This window comes from Vespula pensylvanica, chromosome 10, assembly GCF_014466175.1.
Source record: "Vespula pensylvanica isolate Volc-1 chromosome 10, ASM1446617v1, whole genome shotgun sequence".
Classification (NCBI taxonomy): domain Eukaryota; kingdom Metazoa; phylum Arthropoda; class Insecta; order Hymenoptera; family Vespidae; genus Vespula; species Vespula pensylvanica.
The window spans coordinates 2,748,768-2,761,337 of NC_057694.1; the positions used below are offsets into that span (position 1 = coordinate 2,748,768).

General features: G+C 30.6%; 1 protein-coding gene across 1 annotated transcript; it reads left to right on the forward strand.

The window, feature by feature from the left end:
- Window positions 1–1,709: 1,709 nt before the first annotated feature.
- Window positions 1,710–7,424, forward strand: LOC122632425. The gene is made up of 4 exons (XM_043819177.1): window positions 1,710–2,498; window positions 3,306–3,548; window positions 6,797–6,939; window positions 7,183–7,424. The coding sequence occupies exons 1-4, from the start codon at window positions 2,415–2,417 to the stop codon at window positions 7,271–7,273; spliced, it is 561 nt and encodes a 186-aa protein (XP_043675112.1). The 5' UTR covers window positions 1,710–2,414; the 3' UTR covers window positions 7,274–7,424.
- The last annotated feature ends 5,146 nt before the right edge of the window (window positions 7,425–12,570 follow it).

The window sequence follows — 12,570 nt, forward strand, 5'->3', positions numbered from 1 at the left end:
TTTCTTCTGAATTCTATCTTCTATATTTCACATGCGCGCATGTTCCGGCTTTCTTTTCTTTTCTTGCTCTTCTGCTTCTCCTCCTCTTTATGGATTTCGATAAATCGGCAAGAGTCCGCTATATCATCGAAAGGTTCGGTTTATAATCGATCGTTAGACGCGAATACGGGTAGGATAGGAAGAGCACTCGCGCGTGTGTCGGCGGGCACAGGCGTGGTGTTCTCGGGCGCGATTAAAAGTCCTACGGTAAAGGACTTCGTTTGATTGCTAAAACGAATAAATGACCGGTCGTGTGTCGGTTCGTGTGCTGCCGAGCGGTATGGAATTGCTATCCGTAAGCGTGGACTGACCCTCCTCCTGTTAGCCGCCTGAATTCTCGGTTGGTACGTGGACGCCGCGAACGCGAACTTAGAGTAGAGTCACCGTTATTATAACACTCCCGGGAGTATCGGGCGCGATTAAAAGTCCTACCGGGGACTTCGTTTTATAGAACGCCGATAATTTGATCACGCCGGTCACGCGAATTTTAGAATAGAGTCCCCGTTAGATCGTGGGTCCCCAGATGCAGCTACCTCCACGCGGTGGGACCTGGGTCGGTAGTACTTGTGACATATTAAAATCTTTTTCTAATTTATATCAAAAATCTATAACTAAATTATGAATATAATTTAGTTAGAACGCAAGTACTACCGGGCGAATAGCTGCATATTTCAATTCTCTTTTTCCAAAAACTCTTATCTGTCTAATATCAATTAAACATTGAATTAATTACATTTCAAATTGTTAGTTATATTTTGACAGGTAAATAAATTAAATATATCAAAGTTCTAAATTAATTTGTTGAGAAACGCACAGAAGACTTTTCTCTCGCACTTATGTTCGCTGTCATTTCTATTTATTCTTATTTACTTTTATTACTTATATACTTTTATTACTTATATGCTTTTATTAACTTTTATGAATTATTAGTCTCTGGTGAGACTCTTGAGAGAGGCCGTTGGTTGACCTCTGAGCGAGCTGCCCTATCGGCATCTCCAACAACTCTTTTTCTTTTTTTTCGTTTCCTTTGCTTTTTTCTTTTTTCTTCTTTTCCTTTTCTCTTGTTCTTTCGTTCTTTATTTGTTTCAGGTTAGATCATCTAGGGACCAATCATCATGGAATTTTTACACGGAAGTTAAGGGAATCTCTCTGCATATAATTTTTGTTACAATCAGGGAGGATATGTTTCCTTGCTTCCGTACGCGAATGATAGGAAAAACACTCACGCGTGTGACGGCCGGCACACGCGTGAGTGTTCGCGAGTATGTGTGGCGTATAGGAAGGAAAACTTCTAAAGATATTTGATGAAAAAAAATGATTAATTATCTAATGTTGGTATAACAGATTTCTCTATTTTCCATTTAGTAATCCTGTAGAATGATTTTACGATATACAGCCTCGCATAATGTTGCATCTATTTAAAGTATATTTAAAATTCGGAGTATATAAGTATCAAAAAGAAAAAACATATATTTCTATTAATTACCAGACATAATGATTTTCAATTTTTTTTAAATAAAATAATTTACTTTACAAAATGTATAGTGATATAAAGTTGCCGTTTTTTTTTTTTCACTTATCTTACACAAAAAAGTAAAATTTGAATATTCTCTCGATCAATATTGTAAATCAAACAAAAAAATGTGTAAAAAAAGATCAGATAAAAACATTAACCCCGCAAATTAACTTGCTACACTGTAAGCCTTTTCTCAATTACACCGTTTTGATAACATAGCTGCGATACAGCGGAATAACAGGTCCTAAGCTCTCTAAATATCAGCATTACGTTGGTAAAATGCCACGAAATTATATCTTTTTTACTCAAACTATTACGTTAGAATTGCGTTGTAATATTTAACATTGTTGGTAGGAGAACCTCAGGCACGATCCTATCTCAAAAGGAGAAACGAAAATAGAAAAGCGAAATTCTAATCTCTAAAAAAAAAAAAATAAAATGAGTAACCAAATGTCGAATTAATTTTTTTTTTTACGAATCAAAAAATCTGACCTAATCCCACCAATTCGATTGATAATATAGAACAACGACGGTACAAATAAATAATACGAGATAAAATAAAAAGAGAACAACGAAGTTTTAGTTGCGGCCCTGTTTGAATTATTTTACGTTAGTTTCAGATACATACATAGGCTGATATACGTATACGTACATACACAGGTATATAAAGAAATATAGGGAGAGGGGGATAAGATGGATATAGAAGGGAAGGAGTACGTTTGTGAACTCGTGTTACAGAACAGGCAGACTTTCTCTCCCTCAACTGTGACATAATTTCTTACACACCTGGCAAAGTGTTCTCTCTCGCGGTTCAACGGAAGCTGGACTAGTTTCGTTTATCATCAAACCCGGTGCGGACATGCCAAGTAGTCACGGTGTCCTTGTCGCTCTGCTTTTCACCACCCTCGCGGTAGTCATCGTTACTAGCAGCATCGTTCAGCAGGTAAATAATACAAAAGAAAGATAAAACAAGAAAAAAGAAAAAAAAAGAAAAGAAAAGAAAAGAGAAAGAGAAAAAGAAAGAAAAAGCCTAATTCATCTAACCGTCCCCGTTGTTGTTGTCTCATCGTGCAGTTCAAGAAGTAAAATTACCAGTCACAGTGAATGTAAAAACCGCTGTTGCATTCCATGAAAATATATTTATGATCGCGAAGAAACCGTCCGGTGAGAGGCTAATGAGTATAATTCGCATGAAATTCGTATTTCGCGAACAACTGTAATTGGTCCGTTCGCAGGACATCTTCTTTACGGCGACGTTCTTCCATGAATTTTCTTTCTTTTCCTTCTTTTTTTCTATCTTTCTCTTGAAATGTGAAAGAAAAAAATAATAATAATAATAATGACAATAATAATAATTGTGAAATCATGGTACTTACAAATCATTTATCATCGTCTTACGATTTCACAGATGTTATAGTATACCCAGATCAAACTTAATCGTTCTTCAAGTCGACAAGATAAAATATCGATAATAATTATGACGAAAAACGATCTTACCTTGGGCATAATGAAGGCTAAGAATTATCTATCTCTATCGCACTTCTTGGCTAAACATTAATTCTTTTTTTATTTTTATTATTATTATTATTATTATTATTATTATTATTATTATTATTGTCTTCTTTTTTGTTTGTTAATGAACATTCTTTAAAACGAGTAAAGAAACTCGTTTAATCTTATGTTGAACAATTTACGTGGGTATTATTATCGACGATGACGACGATGATGATGATGATATTTCTTTTCGTAGAAACGTGCAGCGAATTTCGATTATTACGACGATGGCTATCAAAATTTCCAGCCTGTGGTGAAGTTCCAAAGGCCAATTGTAGTTCCAGAATTCCCGAAAAAGGATCAACAAGATCTCAGTAAGATTCCCGGTATTCCTGGAGTAGACTATCCGATTTATCACAGCGTTCCAAAGACCAGTTTTTCTTGTGCTCATGTACCCCATGTACCAGGAATGTACGCGAATGTAGAGACCGGTTGTCAGGTAAATCAACTATTATATGACTTTATGAATTATCTTTTTTATCAATAAAAATTATGCTTGTTCCGTATGGCAACTTTCAACCTGCCTAATGATTTTTTTATTTTAAAGCATAAAAAGAATGAAAAAGAAACAAAATACATGAAAATATTATAATAAAAATGACTAAAATAACTAACAAAAACTGCGAACGTACAAATTCTAAATGTGATTCTGTGATTAAAGAAATTCTAAATTACTGTCAATTGTAACAAACTAAAGTATAAAACAAATGAGAAAAAAATAATTAGAAAACTATGAAAATCGTAATTATTGAAATTCTTAAAGTTGTAACTATTCGATTGTAATGAAATAATATTTTTCATAACTGTATAAAAAAGTTTTTCCATAGATTCTAAAATACAATCATTAATTTTATTATACAAAGGTAAGAGAACGTTCAAAGTCTGAACATTTGAAATATTTCAACCATGTTGCAATCCTTCCGCGAGCTTAGAGATTGAATTTTCCAACATTAATAAACTGGAAAGAACGTCCTGAATCAAGGACTTCTGCAATGAAAGTCCATACCATGCGAATATCTTAAACTATACACTGTTACTTTTTAACGCGTATTACCTTAGAGATCTACGTACATTGATCTAAGATTGATCTGGCAAATATAAAATCACGTATACAATTATCTATCTTATGTTATTATTTGTAATTGACAGATTTTCATTTATTCTATTGTGAAGTAGCAATTTCAAGAAGTTACGAATTCTATCTCAGTAATTTATCGAAGCAAATTACTGAGACATCGCAATAGGTAGGAAAACGAGAGAATGTTAATTAAGAAATCTTTAATTACGTTCGAATCCCTTGATTATATGTTGTTCTATTCAACAATAATTTGTATTATTCTTAGCTCGATTAAAAATATTTTTATTTATTTATAGATTTTCTTTTTTCTTTTTCGATGAAGCGATTTCAATCTTCTTAATTAATATCTTTCATTTTATTTCATATATTTTTGAACATTCACTTCATTTTCATTTGTCATAATATTAATTTATATTCCATATTCAAAAAGTAATGTTTGTTAAATGTATATTATAGATTTCACGTATTATAAAATATCTTTCTAAACTTATGTACAGATATGTAGAAACTATGCAGAAAATTAAATTAAGATTTAATTTAAATTGAAAAGAAAAAGAAATGTCTAATAATTGTTATATGAAAAGTCTCGAATATAAGAAAAGATTGTGCGAAAAAGCAAAACGTTAGAGAGAACGGCAAAGAATTATACAAGCTTCAAGGCAACTTCAAAAACTTCCGGCGGAAACGCACATGGTGCTGTGACACATTATTTATCGTGATTATACATGAACGATTTTTTATTTCTATTTTTCTTTTCACAACGTTTTAAAAAAAATTGCTAACAAATTACTTACAATTTCTTTTTTATTTTATCGAAAAGTGAACGGTTTTCATCGATATCGTTGGTCGTTAATAGACATTTTTTTGATTTTATATCTCTTTCAGATATTGCTTCAGCAACAATGAGAAAACAAAAAATATTACAGAGAACGTCTTGAAAAAATGTAACTTCTACATTCGACGCTGATACGAATCCACAATATTGTGTCGAGTTGTGTTATGCAATTCTCTTTCAGGGAAAGTATATCTCTCTTTTATTGTCCGACGATCGAAGAACTTTCGACAGCTAGTTTTTAATAATAAATTAAAAAAAGGAAAAAAAAACGGAAAAAAAGAAGGAAAGATGGAGAACGTTATCACGTTCGGATCAATCAAAAAGAAAGTAAAAAAAAAAAAGAAAAAATATTTGCCCAAAGGGTAAATAACTTTCGCGATATTTATCGACAACGTTAAAGACCTCTCGAAATCACTTTCCAATTCATGGCTTGCACCGAAATTCTTATCCCTTCTCGTAGTTATTGCATCGTGAGCTCAAGGAATAATCGAATAAACAGAGCGTATAATTATGAAGCAACAGTTTTTAGGGTGTAGCTTATTTCTTATAGTGGGAGAACAGTCGTTGATGTTAATTCAGTTAATGAAGAACCCAGGAAACTCTCTTCGATGCGACTTGCGACTTACAACATGACACGGACGTTATACTTTTGACGATTACATATGTTACTTGAGAAATCATTTTTATACGTAATAACTTTAAGACTATATCCAATTTCTTTATTTTTTTTCATTTAAAAAATAACATTTTTTCATTTATTCTTATTAAAAGAGAACTTCGCTTCTATTTTTCTTTTTTTTTTCTCACAAAAACTTTTCCTTCTTCATTTTTTGAGTACAAATTTCTTTTGCAGAGAGTACAAAATTTCTTTTGCATTTTCTTTTTCTTTTCTTCTTGTAAAATTATTTGTTCCTTTTTTTTCATTCATTGCTACGTTTTTCGTCTCCCTCATTAACGTAAAAATTCGTTTCTAATTTCAAATAAAATATTAATACATATTTCATCAGACCTTAATAAAATTTCAAAAACGACATAGATAATCGATCGAAATGTAAGCAGTAATTAGATTGATCTTTCTATCCCTTTTATTTTGCGATAAAATTTTATAAAACGCTGTGTTATATATAACTCTAACATGATTCAAACGTATGTTTAAACGCATGTATGTATTTTACGGTCATGCATCGTGATTTTACTTTCCGCGACGTCGCAAACTTTCTTCGCGAAGAATGTCACTAGTTTTCTCTCCTCGTTTACTTTTCTCGAGACTCCTCACCGAGGTTCTTTGAAGCAATATTACATACATATGTCATTTTTATGTTTTATATATATATATATTTTTTATTTGGTTTTATTTTATTTTATTTTATTTTATTTCATTTTACTTCGCACCTTTTTATTTGCATTTTAAAGTTTCTACTCGTGAGAAATAAACTTTATTTGTTTTTAATTATTCTAACTGTTAATCATAATTGAAACATTTTTTCAATTATACACTTCTAATCTTAACTACAATCTTCTTCTAATTACTCATATTCTTAATAATATAAATTTTTTTAATTATGCGCTTTTAATCTTAAGTACAATTTAAAAGTTATAATTAAGTATATCTTAATATAATAATTATTATTCATAATTTAATATATATATATAATTAATATATAATATATAAATAAATTGTTAATGAAAAACATTTTTGAAATTACATGCTACTAATTTTAAGTATTATTTCCAATAATTATCGTATTATTATTTCCATTTCGTTATTTTTCAGGCCTATCATATATGCCACGATGGCAGAGAAGGTCAGCAAGGAGCCTCGTTTCTGTGCACTAATGGGACTCTTTTTAATCAGCAAGACTTTGCTTGTGATTGGTGGTACAACGTGAATTGTGCTTTAGCGCCACAATATTACAGGTAATTAGTTAATTAAGTCATTGAGAGAAAGAAACGAATATTGTAAACTTACAAGACATCGAAACGCTAATCGAATTACGTTTGACTTATTCTTTTTTTCAATTAAATTATTTTTTTGTCTTTATTAAGATTACGTATTTTTCACGTTATCGCATAATATAAACATAACTTTCTTCTTATTTTATAATTTTTAATATATCGTATATGATAAACATTGTTTCATTTTTTCTTTACTTATTTCAGATTAAATTCGGATCCATTGACGAATCCTTATGTGTCAAAAGAGGAAAAAGATGCTATCAAGCAGAGATTAAATCGCATCGTAGTGCTCTAATTTCTAATTTTAATTAATGAAAATTTTATTAAATTTTTTGGTATTACTGCGGAGATCATGATCTTAAAAATTTATTACAAAATCGTGATATATCTAATAGTCATTCCAAAATTATATTGCAAAATTAATCTTAGAAAAAATTCTAAATGCATATTTTGATAAGTACATAAAAATATTCATTTATTAAATATGTACATTTATAAAAAATTTTAAAATAGAAAAGAAAAACAAAATTTATTGAAACTATTTCTCAAAGTACTTAATAATCTTATAATTGAAATTAATAATTATAATATATTACTAATAAATATATATATATATATTTAGCATGTAGATATTATTATCAAAATACTTGAAATTTATATTTGAAGGAAACTATCAATATTTTACACATTTTGATAGACTAAAACACATAAGTTGCATCTTAAAGAAAAATTTTATATGTCTCAATCGCATTATCTCCGCAGAATTAACAATTAGATAACGATTGAAGTACAATTACGTTTTACTTTATATTCTATACGTTTTATATATTTTTATCTTCCCTCAAAATTCATCGGAAAAGCACACATTTAAAGAAAATAAGAAAAAGAATATTTACAATGAAATAGAGACTAGATATACTATCCGCAAATTTATTTGTCTCTTTTCTTTTTCGTTTTTTTGAAAAATTTCTTTATCGTTTAACACATTGGCGATCGCTAAAAATTGAATGCTTTTATATACTCAAAATAAAAGAAAGAAAAAATATTTGGATAACAAAGCGCTCCCAAAAATGAGAAACTTCTCGTTATCTCCAATAGATCCCATATGAAAATAAAAAAATTCTCGTTACAGATCGTTATCTTTAAACGTTTCTCGTCAAATTTCACACGGTACGAGCTGTGAATCAGCGTTCATTCGTGACTCAGGGCAACAATGTGAGGGTAATTTTTCTTGAAGGACGTGAAAGTCAGAAAGCTCTTGCGTCGAAAGGAAAGGAAAGGCTAGGACGATAGCGGGAGATGTAAACTGAAAGAGAGAGAGAAAGACAGAAAAAAAATAGAGAGTGTGTATGAGAGAGAAAAAGAGAGAAAAAGAGAAAGAGAGTGATATGGTAAAGTGAAAATTGAAATGGTTCTAACTCGATTCTCGCTGAAGAAGTATCTTTTTCTCTCTCTTTCTCTCTTCCTCAATCTTCCTCTGATCATTGAAAAGAAAAAAAGGGCGGAAGATAAACCAGAAACTAATAAGTAGGATGGTGAAAAAGAAAAGCACGATAGAGATTCGAAAGGGAAGACGATGAAAAAACATTGCAGTATCTATTTCCGGATATAAGACGAGAAAAGGAAGAAAAAATGATTAAATGATAACTTCCAAAGTAGATCATCATCAAACTTGATTTCTGCTTGAGAATGTATCGATTCCAAGTTTCTCTTCGTTCTTTTAAAAAAGTTCTAATAAAATGTAGATGTCTGAGCATAACATTGTTTCATTTCTTTTTTTGTTTTCTTTTTCTTTTTTTAATTTTCTATAACTTGATGCAAATCTCATAATGTTGAACCAATCACTTCTTGAATATATTTAAACGATAATTAATACAATAATGATATTATTTTAACAAAACAATTTGTCGTATAAAAAGGAAACATGAAAAACTTCAAATACGAATTGACGATAAATTTTGTCCTAATAAAATGGAATAAAATTTAACGAAACACAAATAACTAAAATCGTATGTTTTGCGTCAAAATTAATTACACATATAATACAAAGATTATAAAAAAATAATAATGGGTACTTAAGGATTAGATCAATAATCTAGACCAGACCAAAATATTAACAGTGTTAAAAAAGAACAAGTTCGAGAAAAAAAAAACAAACAAATTCAAAGAAAAAACTTCTCCAATAGAAAAAAATCAATTTAAAAACGTTTTCTTGGCTTTCAAAATCAAAGTATCAAAAGTCCTGCAATGTTGCATATAATACATACATTAATTAAACTATGCTAATATATATAAGTTCCAAAAGTCTCTTCGAAACTGGATAAGAAGTGCCCTTTCTCTAGGACGTCGAAATCGTGTTAAAGCGAAATGACGACAGATAGGTCAAACAGCATGGAGCAAACACTTTCCTGGCTAGCCGCAACGAAAACGTTTCCTACTACACATTTTTCCTACTCTACGATAGATACGAAATACGGGCAAGTCGGAACGTTGGAACTATGAATTATGCGAATTAATGGAAACGATCCAATCTAACGGTTAAATATGCCAAGAAGAAACGATTTATCTCCTTTCATGAGTTTTCATATCTTTGTCTTAATCAAACGTAATGAGGATTACTTTCCAATACGTGAATACATCATGTTTCAAATACAGGATGTCTCAAAAATCATTATCTATTTTAGTGACATCAAATTTTTCTTTTTGATGACTTTGTTTTTCGTTTTGGTAAATAAACGAATTTCCTTGGTAACATGTAAAATAAAAGGCATGAAATGCGAAAAGAGGATTCGCGATTATCGACTTGCAGGACTTCTAAAATATTGAAAAGAATTTATTACTTTTGAGTTCTGTAGAACATTAAATATGATGGTCACTATGTGGAGACAGATATATCAATAGTATTCATTTTTTATGACACATTTTGAAATAAATAGAGTTTGCATGTCATAAAAACCTGTTTTTCTTCATTCCAATTATTTTTCGAAATAAATAATAACTTTTGAGAAACTCTATAATATATATATAAATACATATTATTTTACGATTAGATAGAATACTTACTATCAATAAATATTTACTATGTTGCATCTAAACATTTAGGTCAATGCAACTAAATCACATAATTTACAAAATGTCGCAGGTTTTCTACGTTGATAATTCGTTTTCTTTCTTTATCTACTTCTTTCTTTTTTTATGGAATCAACCATTCGAGATATAAGTATAGCTTTCGATGGGTGGCGCCTCGTTGCTAATATCATTGCACCTAATCTCATGGTCGTGCATAGTTAAGAATATGCACAGATATATAGATCACAAAGAAAAAGAGAAAGAGAAATATCTTGGCGAAATATAAGCGTGAAGGAACGAAGTGCCATAAGTTATAGATCGTAAGAATATTTATCTCTCTCTGTCTTCTTACGTGGGAAAAATCTTTAAACGTTTCAAGTATCGAAATGTCTATGAATTTTTTTTATGTTGCTGATATAGGTAAAAAATAAAGTATATATGTATACACGTATAAAAAAGTTTTGTACATTTTTATAAAAAAGTAAGATACACCTTTCGGTGAATATAATATAATATTTGTGAAATACTTAGTTATGTCTAAAAAAAAAAAAAGAGAGAGAAAGAGAAAGAAAGAAAAGAGAAATCTCGAAGGGAAAGGTCCAGAACTGTTTTATGCAGATTAACAATATATATGCATGTATGTATAAATACACAATTATAGGAAGTAGATACATTTTAGTTAATATCTCTAAGATTATCTTATTTTTCTCTGAAAAATCGCCCAGAATTCTCTTTAATAATTAAATTCAAGATTAAACATCGATATGTTAAAAAGATTCAATCCGTGAAACTACATTTATTTTTATATTATATTAAAGCGATCGTTAGAAAGGAGTTGCCGAGCTCGTTATTTCGTTCCTTAATTAGATCGCAAGTGTATATTTATGTATGTATGTATGTATGTATGTATGTATGTATATAACTATATGGGTGTAAAAATTCGAAAATCGTCAAGTTGTTCGTAATACGCTTCATATACGATGTGTATATATATAGGTAGATAAAAAAAAAAATGTGACATGCAAATCAATATTCGATATCTCAAGAGATTCCGAGAAAGTAGTAAAGTCTATCGAACACGTGTTATTTAGTTAAGATCTTTTAATTAGATCAAATGTATATAATATAATCTCGATTGATGACGGGATCTTCTCGAATAATTAATAACGATAACGTGAAAAAAAAAGAAAGAAAAAGAGAGAGAGAGTGATAGAGCAGAAAGAGAAAAAAATAAATTTCGATGTACCATACTCGGAATTTTAATAGCATCTGAGAATAACGGCGTTATTAATCCCACTGAATGATTAATTTCACGAAATGCAGGAAGCACATCAGGTTGGATTTACTTTCTAAGCGTTTATACGTGTACGCAGCGAGAAAGAAGTGGTAAATTTTTTTTCCTACATCAAATGAAAATGAAAGTGTTTCAAGCAAGATGGTTACTAAAGCTAAAGATGGTCTCTTTCGAAAGTTCTCCCAAATTTCAAACTTTTCAAACGAAGATTTTTGAGTGTCAACAAATTTCTAATTCGTTAAAACTTCATTATCGAACAAAGCCAATAAAAAAAGATCTACTTATATTACCAGAAGAAAAAATAAAAAAGAATTAAAAAGAATAATAAAATAATAAAACAATGTCAATCATCGTGGTCTTTGACGAATCGAAAAGAATCTTGCGAAAGGAACGCAAGGGAGACGAAAGAGAAGGTATTATCGATAAATGCGAACGAGAAGTGATCCGGATCTTGACTGTGAGATCAACGTGGATCAACGTAGATCGGAAGGAGACTTGGCTCGGGCACGCGTCCGTGTCCGCGCGCGCACAAGCAAGTAAAGCAAAGCAAAGCAAAGCAAAGCAAAGCACCCGCAACTCACTTTTCTTTCTTTCAAACCGATTACCTTTCCCACGAGAACGGCAATGGCGGGCGGTCCCTACAAGAGTGAAGGAGCAAGCAACGTTCTTGTGTTTCCCCTCTCTCTTTTCTTCATATCACTCTCTCTCTCTTTCTCTATCTCTATCTCTATCTCTATCTATCTATCTATCTATACCTACCTATCTATCTAAATATCTACCTATCTATGTATGTATCTCTCTCTTCTTCTTTCTCCTCTTCTTTGTGCAAATGAACAGATACTACATGATTTAAAAAACGTATGTAATATTCTCGATACATAGATATATAGATGCATGCATACTCGTATGTATGTATACATATACATACATTCATTCGTGTGTGGGTGTGTAAATGTGTATGTGTATGTATACAGACAAATATCGATTACGATAGAAGTTCTCCATAGCGGGGGCGTGTATAATTCCCAATCACAATGATGCAACTTAAAGTAACAGGAATCGTGTCTGGAAATTGCCAAACTAAAAGCACCCTTAGCAAAATTTTTTAAACTAAATGCATGCGTAATATCTTTGTGTTTAAAGATGTCCATATGTAACTTTCGATTCTAATCAATTTTGATTTTATCATTGGTAATGCTTCTTTGATTTTACGTACATTAGACAATAAA